The sequence below is a fragment of the Antennarius striatus genome, chromosome 6, assembly GCF_040054535.1.
Source record: "Antennarius striatus isolate MH-2024 chromosome 6, ASM4005453v1, whole genome shotgun sequence".
Taxonomy (NCBI): Eukaryota; Metazoa; Chordata; class Actinopteri; order Lophiiformes; family Antennariidae; genus Antennarius; species Antennarius striatus.
Window position 1 is genome coordinate 23,216,869 of NC_090781.1, and position 15,860 is coordinate 23,232,728.

Genomic DNA, 15,860 nt, shown 5'->3' on the forward strand with positions numbered 1-15,860 from the left:
GACAGCCTGGATGATAGTCTGGACATGTGGTGACTGTCCTATCATCTGCCTGTATTTATTGGCTAGCTAACTTAGCAAATCCTGTCCACCTCTGGCGCTGGTGTGAAGTGTTTCCTGCCCTATCAGCCCCAGACATTGCCTCTAAGATGTTACCGCTCTCTTCACATCCTGTTATCCCGTCCATCCTTTTGCTTTTTCTCTTAATTTTTCACTGTCATATTCCTCCTTTATCTCTCGTTCATGCTTCCCCCTTTTTTGCTGGGATATTTCCTCTATTGTCCCTCCAGCAATCTGTTTATATTCTGCTTCTTCATCATTCTTCCGTAGTGTCATGCAGCCAACATGCCCCACAGCTCTCACTCCATCTGCATTTTCTTCATTTTTTATTTTTTCCCTTTCAACCTTCGTTATCTTTCTCTCCTTGTTTCACCTCCTGTTTCTTGCCGTTTATTTTCCTGCCTGATGGTACATGCAACACCCGGGCATGGGGGCTTTCTACCCAGCGGTAAATGTTTGCAATAACATCGAGGACACACACAAAGTCAGTCATGCACACCACTGGCATTACTAGAAAAAGGCATCTGGGGCAAAGTGATAACAAACCTTAAGAAGGCTTTAAAGTGAAACAGTGCCAGTGTTGGCAGAGCTCCAACACCATGCGTGTGTTTATGTGTAGCTGCTCCCATAATAAATGTGAAGTCTTAACTAAAATGGAATAACCTGTTTCTCATTTCAAACACTTGAACCTCTAGCTTGGTAAGCCTGTGGGTAACGTGATAGAAGCAACAAAAATGGATGTATTGACCTTTTAACAAATGGATCTATTTAAGATTCATTGTCTTAAACATGATTAGCTTTATTTTTCAAGGGAGGGTCACTAATAAGGTGATTATCCTGATATGAGACACCTTTGTGCTCCCCAGCCCCCTGGACTTTGAGAATATGTCATTAATGCATAGTTTGTAATTAATTTTTTTTTTTTTACGCTTATCCACAGCCTTAAACCTGAAAATAACCGTCTGTTTGAGAAATAATTGCACAAACACCTACACTAATGTACTTTACACTCCCACTATTTGAAACGGGGATATATTATTGCATTATAAAGAATGTAATGTAGAAAAAAAGAACATATATATATCTTATTAAACTGTAGAAACAATTAGGATTCTTATGTCTACAAACTTCAGCAACTTCCTGAAGTCTCCACTGCTTTCCAGCCACCTGTCAGGTTTTCCAGCTCACGTCTTCATCCCTTCCAGCCTGCTAGGGATCCGTTCTCACGGCCGCGTCGATCCATCAGAACAAATTTACTTGAACCCATTAAGCAGCTCATTGACATTAACTTTTATGATGAGTCAATGGAGCGAAAGCCCTGGGACCTGCTCATTCCGCAGATAATGACATTTTCAGATAAATGTTTTATTGTGACACTTTTGTGTATGATGATTATGATGATGAAGATGATGATGATGATGATGTTGTGATGAAGGAGTTCGGCAGAAACTAATTACCTAAGTCTCATCTCCGTTCTTGTTTTTGGTCGAATCACATTTGATTGAAAGGATGTTTGTTACTCCGACTGATTTTCTGATGAGTTCTATGAAATGTGACGACGTTTTGTTTTTGTTTGTGTTTCAACCTTTCATGTGTGAATGTAATAGAATTCTCCCTATATTCTTGTTTTTGTTTTTGTTGTCGTTGTTTTTTTGTATTTGCTCATGCACAAATCATTCAACACAATCAACATGAGCATCTATGAGAAAATGTTTGACAGCTTCAGGAATTGCAGCTTCAGTTTGAGCCTGGAAGAATCTGAATCATACAAACTGATGATGGATCGCTGTCGACTGAGTCATACTCCAGCAGCTCTGATGAGCCGGTGCTGTAGATGCTCATGCTAACATGCTCACATGCCCACAATGATAGTGTGTTAATATTTGTAAAGTATTAACATGCTCATTTTAAGTCTGTGTTTGCATGCTTTTATTTGCTAATCATCACTAAAAACAAAACCAAGCCAGTTTTATCAAAGAATTGAAGACATGAAATAAACTTCTGCTAAAATGATGTAGTTTTTGCATGTAAATACAAGGAGTCATTGAATAGGTTTTAGAAATAAAAAATTGATCTCATCTTTCAGTCTTATTCTAATAAATCAAGGGAGTTAATTCCATTACAATTCCTGGTTTAATCAAAAGAAAGTGAGTAAATGTGAACCCAAGCGTCCCTGTTTTTGTGTTGTTCATTTTCCTGCTTTCACCTTAGATCTAGATGACATTTATTGTACTTCGATGCTCACATGCAAAATTGTTTTGTGGATTTTCCTCCAAATCTGTGTGCGAGTGATTTTACAGCTCATTTGACCCCTTTTAAGACATGTCAGCAAACAATCACGTTTGATTAAACTGTTCTTGTTTCCATCTTGACTTAATTTCCTGGAAGAAGCATTGAACCCAAAATATTTCATCATTCTGTATTATTTCTTTTTTGTTTTTGTTTTTTTTTTTATCTCCGGGGACCTTTTCATACTGCTGGATATTACAAAACTGTCTTTGATTAATTAGATGAGATTAGTCTTTGATTAAAAAGGGTTTGATAACATTTTAATTGGCTTGGTTTGTGTTAGATTACAGGGTGAGTTGCCTCAGGCAGACTCACATAACTCACATGCTACCGATGGATGCTGTGTCATTCGGACATCTGTGTGTATATGCATGTGTGTGTGTGATTCTATTTGTGTATCATTCCTATTCCCATCTTCACCACCATCCTTGCTTGTTTTCAGCTGTTCCCTGTATGCACAGTAATCATTTCATCTCTATATGATTACATGACCACAGTCACACTCTTAATCTCCTTCCTCTACCTCGCTCTCGTGTTCCTTTCCTCTTATTTTCTTCATCTTAATATTGGTGATTTTATTGATTCATGTGTGAATCTCAGTGGAGGAATGTAGATTTGTGCAAAATAAGCAATTCAATATCACAAACAGATGAGAGGTGTTAAATGTCAAACTGTTGTAATATCTTTTTTTCTGTTGTGATTTGACTTTAAAAAAATATAGAATTGAGATGTGTGACCTTCAGTGTACTGTATATGACTTCATATGACTTCATGTTGCAATCTAACTGCCCAGTTTAATATCCCATTGGTGTACTTTGTTGACTTGTGTTGCTTTGTGTGCGGTAAAAAAAAGTAATAATTTCTTTTCACAATATATAAAGCTATGTATTCTCCCAGGAATGCTTTTCATTGGTGTCGGTCTTCTTTTTACGGTTCTGTTTACAACCAACACTCTTGGCTCTTCTTGATAAGATTAGATTTTCCTCATTTTTTAAAAAAAAAATCCTTGCTGTCATGTTCCTCCAAACAGTTGTGTCTTTCTCCCTTTATGCCGACTTTGTAGGAGGGTCCTTACGTGATGCTGAAAAAGAACTGGGAACTTTTTGAAGGCAATGACCAGTTCGAGGGATACTGCGTGGACTTGGCTTCGGAGATTGCCAAACACATTGGCATAAAGTACAAGATCTCCATCGTACCGGACGGCAAATACGGAGCCAGAGATCCAGAAACAAAGATATGGAATGGCATGGTTGGAGAGCTCGTGTATGGGGTGAGTTTCAAATTGTTTCCCTTATTCAGTTTGTCTATGTTCAGTTTATTTCTTAGAATATCATAGAATTCAGGTTCAAGGTTCAGACATTTAAAAAGCAAACCCATCAACAATATCATTATTCAGACTATTCACCAGAAAGGAGGCATTAACACAGTAAAAACAAAAAGGAAATATTTGACTACCAAAACAGATTTTTGGTTAATTTCCCATCATTTAACTAATATAAAGTTTAAACATCTCAGCTCATTCTCCTGGAAATTACACTCATACACGACCGATTTGCAACACAAAATCTATTGACGAGGGAAATGTAATGTCGACCGATTAGCATTTCTATCAACATAATGAACAAATGCTAATTAACACGTCTACCAATTTGCAGAAAAGTTAAGGATACAGATGATATCAGTAATACAATCACTGGCAAATGTTTTAAATTTACTTTCCAGAACTTAATCGAAAAAGTTTTTGTTTTTTTGTTTAATTTTTTGTTTGTTTGTTTGTTTCTTTGCTTTCCTTAATCCTCAGCTCACAATGGAGTTTCCTTATTGTTTTCCCTATTAGTTTATTTGGTGTAACTAATTCGTTCTCTATAAACATAATTTGTAAAAGTTGTTCAGCTACAGTCAGAAACTTTTAGTCGTTTTTTTTGTCAATAATTTATACAGAATAACGTCCTAAGGACAAATGAGCAATGCAGCAAACGTTGAAGGAGAATTCAATTCATAACACTTTATTCAACAATGGAACAAATTAGTGACCACCCCCCCACCCCCCAGGAATTATGTTGGCTCAAGACTGCAAAGAACTTCGTCATCGCAATAAAGATGAAATACCACAGCTGTAATGCATTGCATTGTGTATGTACTCTTGCTATTGTGACTCCCACCTAAAGTAATCATGCAAACGCTAGAAAATAACTTTTTTTACGGGGGGGGGGGGGACAAGCCCCTCTTTCCAGCACAGATTCTGTGTCTCCAAGCCCTCTCATCTCTTGAGAATTTACCAAGATAGCTAATTATGCCTCTGATGCCCATGCAGCGTGTGAGATTTCCCGCTGCTGTCTCAATGCAAATTTTATCACCGTGCAGACAGACGACATTGTTGGCCGTCACTTTGTGGACGAGAGAGAAAGTGGAGATGTTGTTACAGAACTGCAAAGAGAATTAATTAGCCTGCGGGATCCATATAGTGGAAGGTGACACAGCAGAAGTGCTGCATCGACTAATCGGGTTGGATTTGTTCTGCTTGTAGTCGTTTCTGTTGACTCCTGCAAGTCAAGGAAGAATGTTTGGGGATATTTTCAGCACCTTGTCGTTGTCTTTGTGTGTTCTTTCCATTCTGTTTACTTAGTATTCACTTTTGTCTCTAGTTATCTCTCTTTTTTTTGATGCATCACTGCCCTTTCCGCCCCTGATTTCACTCTTTTGCTGTGTATTCTCGTTGCATTGTGACGTTCTTGTCCTTCCAGCAGAGGAACACTTGTTACTTGATATGCTGTGATTGTAGACTTCACCAGTTAAGAATCCAGACGCTGTTCCGACACAAGCTGCTGCTCAGAATCCCTCCGTGTGCGGAATGAATGTTTTTGACTCTTCTACATAATGCCTGTGTGTGTGTGTGTGTGTGTGTGTGTGTGTGTGTGTGTGTGTGTGTTCACATGCATGTAAATGTGTGTGACACCTGGCAGACTTATCTTCCATGCATTCTTCTAGTTTCACATCTTTGTTCCTTTATGAATTTCTTCTCTATCATTCTTTCTGTTGTCTCTTCTCTTTCTACCCCCCCCCACCTCTCTCCACCATACCAGACTTCTTTTATTCCTCTTGTTATTCCTTCTATTCCCTTCCTCTTGTTGCTCCTGCTTCAAACTCCAGTGGTCCTTCGCTGTTCTTTCTGCTTTACCAGCCTTGCGCTTCTCCAACCTTGTCTTCAGACTCTGCAGACAAAAACCTCCGACTCAATGCAGACGCAGGAGTTCAGAGACGTGTTCACCTTCACTCCAGTCTTTCACATGAAATCGCTGTATGTTAATTTCGACAGTGGGTCTAAACTGAACTAAACTGAACAAACTACTTGGTTTTGTGTTCAGAAAGCAGAAATTGCAGTGGCCCCGCTGACCATCACCCTGGTGCGAGAGGAGGTGATCGACTTCTCCAAGCCCTTCATGTCTCTGGGAATCTCCATCATGATCAAGAAGCCCCAGAAATCCAAACCTGGTGTTTTCTCCTTCCTGGATCCACTGGCTTACGAGATCTGGATGTGTATCGTATTCGCTTACATCGGAGTCAGTGTTGTGCTCTTTTTGGTGAGTGATTTTTACCAATTTTTCTGAACTGGATTGCAGTGCTGTAACCGTTTGTTGAAGTTTTTTTTTTTTGCATTTACAGAGAAGAAAACTTGTGATGATCACGTTATATTTAAATCTATATTAAAAACCTTCCATAGATTAATGCATTATTAATGCAGTTTCCCCCAAATGAGTGTGTCTTTGAAGAAAAAAATATGAGCTGAAAATTATTCCGTGATTATGTTATTCAATGGTGTGTTCCTTTTTACACCTGTCACTGCATCTTCCATACAGGAGTCAGGAAATAAAAATGAGGAATCAGGTCAGCAAATATGAATAAATGTAACCCAAATAAAACATAAAATATTAGCCATCTGAGTGCACATCAGACCAACTCTTCCAGAATAGATTTTCATCTATAAAGGTGTTTTTTTCTTTTTTTGTTCATACCAGTGATCACACTTTTACTTCACTGCATCAATTTACATCTTGTGTCTTCACTGCTTTGATTAAGACACCCAAAGGAGCTGAAATCACGTTCTGAGTCAGTGTATTTAAGACAAGCGAGTTCCTAAGTCCTCTGACACCAGAGCATCTGCATATTCAAGGAAAAACCCAGCAGTCAAGAGAAATTTACCCTCCTTGATTTTTGTGAGCATTAATTATCTTTTAGCCTGATCCGTTACGCTCATTTCCCTTCGCCTTTTCCAGGTGAGTCGCTTCAGCCCGTACGAGTGGCACGCAGAGGAACCGGAGGAAGGGACGACAGAGCTGGGCCCCACTGACCAACCTCCCAATGAGTTTGGCATCTTCAACTCCCTGTGGTTCTCACTGGGGGCCTTCATGCAACAGGGCTGCGACATTTCACCGCGGTGAGGAAAGGCAAAACCATCTCTGTGTGAGAGGAAGGATGGTTTTTGGTGCTGTGTGCTGGTTGTGTCCATGAGCATATGTGTTTGTTATATAAGCATGTTGTGTCTGAACCACTTTTTCTAAACTGCGTGTCACAAATGCTTCCGATTTGCTCGAAAAACTCAGAAACATGTACACAAAGTGAGGAGGGAGAACACCTGTACATGGCAACACCATCATGTTGTGATCTGGTGGACGTTTTAGCAGTTTTCTAGATATGTATGAATCTTTAATGAACCACAAAAGTGGTTCGGGTTCGCCTGTATTTTTAGAATATTCATAAGAATATGGCATTTTATAATTGATAACCTGAGAATGCAGTTTAGTGAAATATTCATGCCATCATGCTCGAGACCTTTAGGAGAGGCGAGCCGAGGAGAGACGAGGCGCCGGATAGGAGTGATGGACGATGAGCTGGAGCAGAGGAGAGGTGTGAGCGGTTGAGCGGCGTGTGGTTGCTTGATAGAGCAATAAGAAACTGCTGGGAAGGATGTGAACAAACACTTCTCATGTCATCGTAGACGACGAGACGACACCCCCCCCCCCCCCCCTCGGGGTCTGTGTGCCGCTGATAAATAGTTCTAAATGTGTGTTTACCTTCAACAGAGTCATTACATTTGATCATCTGTGTCTGGTGTTTGGTCATCGGTGTCATGTTAGCGTAGGCGCTGATCCAGAGCGTTTGAGGCTACCCTTACCTCTCCAGTAGTGAGTGACCTGACTGCTGCATAAATGTCTGCGGTAATTATTGTAGTCATAACCAAACTGATCTACTGGTGACGTGACGAGTGGCGTCTCATTTTCTAGACAAATGTTTTCATCTGTAACCTCCCATCATTCTCTTCTGAGGTCATAAAGCAAGGGGTCACTGGAAAAAGAAAAGTTGGAACCGGGCCCTAATGGCGACATTAGTGTCGACTGCAGCCCCCTATATATCTCTAACTTAAATGTTTAAATGCTTTCATTCTTACAGATTCGTTTAAGCGCTACTATAATTTTTCTTTCCTGGAAATAAAGTTTAAATTGTAGATGTTCAGAATACTAATTGTTCCATTTATTTCTCTAACCCCAGAAGCCCCTTCTCAATATTTCAATATTCATATAAATCCATGACCAGGCTGTAAAACAAGATATAATTAACATGCACATAATCTTTCACCTTTAGATCTTTTCTTCTTCTTTGAAACTGAGAATCTCTCCAGTGTCTCTTTTGCATTTTCATTTTGCATATTACTGTCAGAGGAAGGAATAAAAGTTCTGAGCTCGCTGACCAAACTTCACTTTCTTTCTCTCCCACTTTTCTCTCACCCTTTCATCCATTTCTTTCACGCTCTCCCTTCTCCTCTCTCCTCCGCTCTCCGGCACCTGCCGTCTTCTACTCCTCCACTCTATACTGTGACTGACAAGCCAATTCTAACTCTGAGACACCAAAGTGAAAGAAAACACTCACACCGGCTGCACACACACACACACACACACACACACACACACACACACACACACACACACACACACACACGCGTGCAGAATAAACAAACACTTTGTGTGTACTTTTACAATAAGCCAACGCATACATGCAGACCTCTCCATCACTTGTTATAGACGTGTGTTCATAAGCTACAGCTGTCATAGCGATAATTTGATACTTAACATGAAGCCGGCGTCCATCATATAAATCACCCGATGCTGTCACCTCCAACACGGTGCAAATCCTCCACAGGCCAAGATTACCGTGGTCTGAAATGTCAGATTATGGTTCTTGAATGAAATCAGATTTTTTTTTTTTCATTTAATTTGACACAAAACATTTTCCAACACACACTTCTAGTTCCAGCATAAACCGTAGCATTAAAGCAATGCTGGGTAAGTTATCGCTGCAGTGTTTATGGGAACTGCAAAATTTGCCCGTTACTGGTTATCTGTAAGTCTTTTTTTATTCTTGAAAACCATCCAGATCAGCTGGCACGACTGCAGCTTCCTGCCTTAACAGCTTGTCAATCTTTTTCAGTGGCTTCGACGTAATAAAACAAAACTGGAGCGAGCGTTTCTTCCCTCGCATAATGCTCTATTCTCTGCAACACAAACCCATCTCACTTGTAAATTTAATCTGTCACGCTCCGCTCGTTCTTTCTTTCTTCCCAAGCTGTTCCTGCTTCACGGCTTACTGTTAGCATCTCTGCATCGGCGTCATCATCATGTTGCTCGCATATAAATCATCCTCGCCTCCACCTGTGCATTAACCTGTAGCTGCTGATTATAGCGAGCCACTTCCTTATCATCTGAAGTGTTGGGGCTTAAGGCTATGCTGCAAGGAGTGGCGGGATTGGGACGTACCTTGTTCACACGTATAGCCGTGTTCATATTTAGTAATGAAGCAGCTCATGGTTATGAAGCATGAGAGACAAATCAGTCTAAAAGATTAATTTACTTCTTCATTATAAAAGAAATCATTTAGTGGACCAGACTTTTATCCATAAAACCATGAGATGAATGAGTTTGTTCTGCAGAAACACAAGCTCACGTCCTAGGAAAGGAGTTGTGTTATGCAATTCATCATGTAAGATCATTTTTTATGTCCCTTCAGGACATTTCCTTAAATCTTCCCTTCCCTCGTCGACCTTCGCAGACAGATTAAGCCGTAATGTTAACTTCAGTCACAGTGAAAGAGACAAAGAACATCAGGACAAAGAAGATTACCTGATTGTGCATAAGAAGGTTGATATTTTAAAAGTTAGAGAGTGTGTCTGGTGTGGCTTTGAGGGTCTTTGCCTTGCTAAGGGACACTTAAGGAGAAAGTGGACAGAAGACAAAGACATACCTGCTGTCTACACCTACTTTAGCTGTCTCTATGATAAAAAAATATCAAGATTTATCATTTATTTTCTCACTACAGAGAAGGATATAGTTTAATATTTAGCAGTTTCTAAACTTCTTGTTTTACAGCCTTTATGAGTGCCTTCAGTATAAGCGGTCAATGAGTTTCACATGGATTTCTTGACTTTGTCAATTGTGTGTCTGCATGTGTGTGTGTGTGTGTGTGTGTGTGTGTGTGTGTGTGTATTTGGGACTGTTGTATATTGTGTATTGAGCTGCAAAGGCAGGTCAATTGGTATTCAGCGCGGGTATCTCTCTTCCTGCTGCAGTCATCTCTGCAGTCTAGGAGACACAGTGCAACACACACTCCCATTCAGCTCTGCCACTTTCTGTCTCATCTATCTAACTGCCTGCCTGTCTGCCTGTTTTCCTTTCTTTTCCCTCAGCCTTTATCTCTTTATCTCTCACTTAGCTCTTGTTCCTACTTCTTCATAGTCAAATCATCACCTGCGTTACAACCGGTTAATTTTCATCACTCAAATTTGCGAAACATTTGCCGGTTACTACGAGCACACCTGCTCAACTTGTGTGTCCTTCACCCGTCCGACTGGGGCAGAAGGTAATCGCTGGCAGTGCACACGGAAGCTTTCTTTATACAGTCACTCTCAGGTTGACCTTGAGGTCGTATTTGCGTCGCACACCTGCCATCGCTCGGCCCACGCCGTTTGGGTTAGTAACGTCAATGATCGGTCTGATTGGTCGCAGGAAAAGGTGATAATAGAACGATGGATGGTTTTGTTCCAGAGCTGGAAATTTTTTAAAAAGGTAGAATTTAATAAATGGCCAAAAAGTGACAGGGTGTGAACCAAGAAAGAGCAGTGGAGGAGAGACGGAGCAACAGAGGGGGGGGGGGAATCTTTCCGAGGGACTAGAGCTCTCCCTGTCAATAAACATCTGAAATTACAGCTCTGTTGGGGTGAGGTCACTGGTGCATATCTGGCTCTGTGTGTGTGTGTGTGTGTGTGTGTGTGTGTGTGTTATTGAGTGTTGTGTAATTACTGAGTAAATGGCCGTGGGTGTGCTGAATAGTTGATGATAGCAACTGATCCATCTAATGGTTCGACTAACTAACTGCGGTGGAGCGCTGAGCCTTACTGATAATTAATGACTCGTCTCAAGGTCACCAATCAAAAGTCAGCCGCCCCGACTGACTGTGTTTATAAATTTTAACAGTAATAGTTTGTATAAATCTTGTGAAATAATCTCTCATGTGTCTCACGTCTTCCCCGGCTTCACTTTATGATCCCTGTTATTGTTTTATTTAATTATGGGTTTCATTATCTGCCTACTGAATCTAATCTTCGATCTATTAATCAGTTTTGCCTTCATGTGTGGCTGTTTGTCTACATGCCCTTTATTCCGCCTCCTTCCACTTTCAGCCTGTTTCAATCAGGCGGTCGATCAACTTTATTTCGCACCTCCAGTCCTTGTGTGAGGAAGATAAAAAAGAAATGTGAGACAAGACGGAGATAAGAATTTTTCACTGCCACGTTTGTCTGTCCTTTATTGTGTACAAACATGCCCGCTTGATTTCCTCATTAATCATTTATTATCATGTCTGTAACATCTTGAAGACTATATATATATATATAGACTATATATATATATATATATAAGACTATATATATACTATATATATATATATATATATATATATATATATATATATATATATATATATATATATATATATATATATATTATACCCCTACCCCATCAACAATCCCTGCACAAGGAGTCCAGGCACAGCAGGTGGTGGTGGTGGCCGATGACCCTGCTGAAGCTGACCACCTGCAGTGAGGCGTCTTTCCTTTTCTCTGGTACTATCCCTCCACTTGGTCCATACAGAAATATGTTCTGTGGGATCATAAAGAGGGAATTTTGCCATTAACAGATGGTAACTTTAGTCGATACCTACTTGATACAAATTGGAGCCAGAGAGTAGGAACAATTACACTCCATAAGAACTGTTTCATTGTCCTCATGGGCAACTGGCAATTACTTTAAGATGACAGTTAAACTATCTTTTAACACTCCGCCAAAAACTAAATTATTCCGACTGCCAAAGATTGTTATTTTCCTAAAATGCTTCTGCGCTTATTTACACTTCGAATCTTAAAGTGCAAAGTGTACTCATGGAGAATTTAGCTGCACTGGCTCACGCTTGTTGATGTTTGCGTATCTGGCATTGATACTTGTCCGGTGTATATTTGTGCTCAAACTGCATTAGCAGATAATTATTTATAGTTATGGGTCCAAGTCGAGCAAAAATAATGACATTTAAATATGTGTTAGGCGTTTTGTGTGTGTGTGTGTGTGTGTATGCGTGTGTGTGTGTGTGTGGGGGGGGGGGGTGAGTGACAAAGTGAGAGAGAGGAACAGCATGCCATTAATCTTTCACACAGAGGATTGGGGAGGCAATCTGTTGCCTATCATAGATGATACATGACCCTCCATAGAATGATTCGCCTGTTGCATACTAACACACAAGTCCACATACAGGCAACACACACCCGCACCACCATAAACACACTTTCTACCCTCACGCTGACATGTCACATAAAAGATCAAGGGCGTCACTCCCAAAGCTCGCCCACACACGTTGGAGCAGAACGGCATCAAAACATGAGCGCTCATCATACGTGATGAATGCATGCAGACTGCTACGCATGCATGAACAGAATCACACGCCATGTCCTCTGAGTCGTGCATGCCGCTCCCTCCTGTAAGTAACCCCCCCACCCCACCTCGAGGGTAATACACAGACACACACTTCAATAACGTAAGGGCAACACACGTGTTTGTCATGTTTTCCTCATCCAATCTATTCTCCTTAGTTTTTGTGCACCCTGAGATCCAGAAGCGTTTTAAGACTTTCCCATGATATAAGATGATGTCAGCCCCATTCAGGAGGGTGTCTCCTATATATTTCCACTGTGATTTATTGTGTTTGCATCTGGTTCCTCTGAAACCTTTTAACCCAATCTACGCTACTCTGCATTCATTATCCAAGCATACAGCAGGTGTTTAATACAGTTTTGTCACTACTTTGAATAGATTAGATATACGAGATGCACTTCTTTTGCAGGTGCATTTTAGGAGTCTACTGTTAACAAACACAATGATGTCATCAATAAAAAATAACTTTCAACAAAATGCACCTAGCAGAGCAGTTTGGTGTCGACAAAAGTAGTATTTCCTCTGGTTCAGGATGATAAAGCAAATGCAAGAAAAGAGAACTCTAATCAGCTGATACACTCTTTAACAAATTGATTTCACACACGCTTAACAATCCTGATTAGACTCAACTCTGACTAGATCTAACAAAGCAAAATACCGAATTTCCTACATAAGGTGCTAATATGTTTGTATCAATGATAATGTTTCTGTCATGCAAGCCTGGTTTATATGTTTTCAGGTTTTGCTTGTCTGTTTGCATCCATCCATCCATACACACATACATCCAGGGGTGGGGGATACTCCAGACATGTCACCAGTGCATCCCTGAGCCACATGAAAGACAGACAACCACTTATGCACACGCACAGGCAATTTAAAACCTATTAGTTCACCTAAAACCAGAAGAGAGAATATACAAACTCCACACAGGAAGGACTCAAACCTGGAACCTTCTTCCTGTGAGGCCACAGCCACTGTGCCTCCCTGCTTGCATTCATGTGAACATAAAAAAACCCAAAAAACGTACTCTTGTTTCTGCAGTCAGTCCAAAATCTTCAGGCTGCCAACTCAGACTTAGGGCCACTAAGTTAATTTTCACAGCTGAACAGTTGGCAGTTGGTAAAATTCTTTGCCACTACAGAGTCTGTCCTGTCAAGGCAGCAGTCCAAAGAAACTGGTGAGTCAGTGCCTTCCCACAGCTGAAGACATGCAGTTTAGGTATTAGCAATACCAGAAAAGCTTCAGTCCCCCTAAAGGCAGCATATGATGTAAGAAAGAAGTTCTTTAATTAACAGGTACTATTACTTAACAATGAAAACTTCTCTGATGAGTGCATATTTGACAATTTAAATGTGTTTTACTATTATCTGTGCAGACTTGCAACCACTGATGGATATTCACAGGCACATTTATAGGTGAATAAAAATACACTAATAAACACCCATACCTGCCCAAACTGAATATGCCGTCTCATAAAACGTTTATTAAACGTTTTACTGCTAATAAATGCTGAATAAGAGCTGGTTAAAGTAAAGCATCACCTCATCGATCACAGAAAGAGAGATGGCTGACAGACATTCCACTGAGGATGCTCCAGTATGGATTTGGCTAAAATCAGAGGACAACTTTTGCTCAAATGATCAGTCGTGTTCAGGTCAATCCAAATTTAAGAAAAGCTGAATTTACATTTGCAGGTAATCTGTTCATTTCTATCCAGATAGCAACAAACGTGAACACTCGTGTCATCCTACCGTTACTTCTTTCTAATCTCACCATCATGTCAGATTGAAATTCTGTCACAGCTTATTTACCAACTACCCAATCAGATTGCACATCCCTGTTGGCCTCCTCAGCAGACCCCACAGAAGGAATGGAAATGACTTTGTATACATATCATCCACGATCCTCCTCTCTGAGCATCACCATCTGATTTATTATTCCGAACAGGAAGACCTCAGCACTAAAAAAGATCATTAATGTATTTTCATATCATCAGCATAGTGATCTCAGCGCCAGCATTCTTCACATAAATAATTTCAGTTTGCATCTTTCTATCTTGACCCCTGCTGTTCATTGGAGGTCATTTTTTTTTAATCACAAACTGCTTTTAATCCAGGATGGTCAGAACGCTAAAAGGCTCCTAATAAGTATAAAACAAAACCAAACAATGCATCAGAAGATACAGCAGGTTCATTAAGTCAGACCAACAGATCAATGCTGCAAGGACTCATGTTGTTTACTCCCGTGTGTGTGTGTGTTTGTGTGTTAGTGTTTTAGCTGGATTAGTAGCAGAACGTGAAGTTGCTTGGAAAGTTGAAATTGTGTGCAAAGCCGGGTGTCAAACCAACGGATAATTGGCATCCTGCTCTATCTGGGCTTTCTGCTTCCTGCTAAGCCAGACAGCGGGCAGCTGTAGTCGGTGAGGAGACCATCATAAAGACCTGCTGTACACAACTCCACCTGCTCAGGACTCATTGACACACAACACTCACCAGTAAATAATAGTGGAGCATTTAGCAGCGAGGGAGCCAGATATTTCCCTCAGGGGCCGTTAGAGACCAAAAACAGAGCCGAAAGGAGAACGACTATTGGACTTATATTTCCCAGGAGGCCAGAAACACAACTCTAACTGAATGATAATATTGTTGAATGTATAAATGAGTTTGGTAACTTGGCATTTCATCTTCCACTGCTACAATGTGTGAACTGGTTTCTACTTCCAAAGTTGTCGGAAAAAGACTACAAGCAATATTTGAAACTCATAGAATTGATTGATGCAGCTAACAGAAGTGGAGGAAGCAGTACATAAAATGAATGAATGAATATAATTCACACTCAGTAAATAAAGAAAATAAATTAAAAATTGAGCAAGATTATCAACATAAATACAGTAAATAAGCTAAACAAATAATTAGCTAGATTCTTAATTACAGCAGCAGCAGCATCTAGTTTTGTATTTGAACGAATGGTGCAATACCTTCTCCAGTAAAGTGGCGTATTGGTTTGATAAGTAGCGGCAAGGTCAGCGAGTGCAAAACATGAATATAGATAAGTAGAGCACAACTGAAATTGAAATGGAAATTACCTCTGGACAAAAGCAAAGTTTTACAAAGTCATTATGACGTTATTCGAAATGACATATGATTCACTGGGGAACACAAATAACTCAGAGGTATTCATATTTACAACAAAAGCACTATTACACCACAAGTTGTAGTCATGGGTTAGATAAGACTTTATTCTCCTGGTCTTTTATTTCGTTTTCATACTTTTTAAAGAAAACTGACCCGCAGCAAGTAAAGACCGGCTGCGGACACGGGCGAAGACGTGTCGGACTCTGCAAAATCCCTGAACTGGAGTCACGCTTTTTACTTCAGCATTTGATTTAAAGCTTTCACCAGGTTATGTCTGGAGCGATTAACAGACTCAACTAACAGTTTAAGCCATTCCTCCATTCCTTGAAACAGGCATACAAACGGGCACCTG

At 40.3% G+C, this 15,860-nt stretch overlaps 1 protein-coding gene across 1 annotated transcript in view; it reads left to right on the forward strand.

The window, feature by feature from the left end:
• The window catches only part of gria4a (glutamate receptor, ionotropic, AMPA 4a), an 82,681-nt gene that overhangs the window by 49,072 nt on the left and 17,749 nt on the right, over positions 1-15,860 (forward strand). The window contains exons 11-13 of the mRNA XM_068316788.1: positions 3,410-3,616; positions 5,712-5,927; positions 6,621-6,781. Coding sequence (XP_068172889.1) covers positions 3,410-3,616; positions 5,712-5,927; positions 6,621-6,781 — 584 coding nt within the window. The remainder of the gene's footprint in view (positions 1-3,409; positions 3,617-5,711; positions 5,928-6,620; positions 6,782-15,860) is intronic.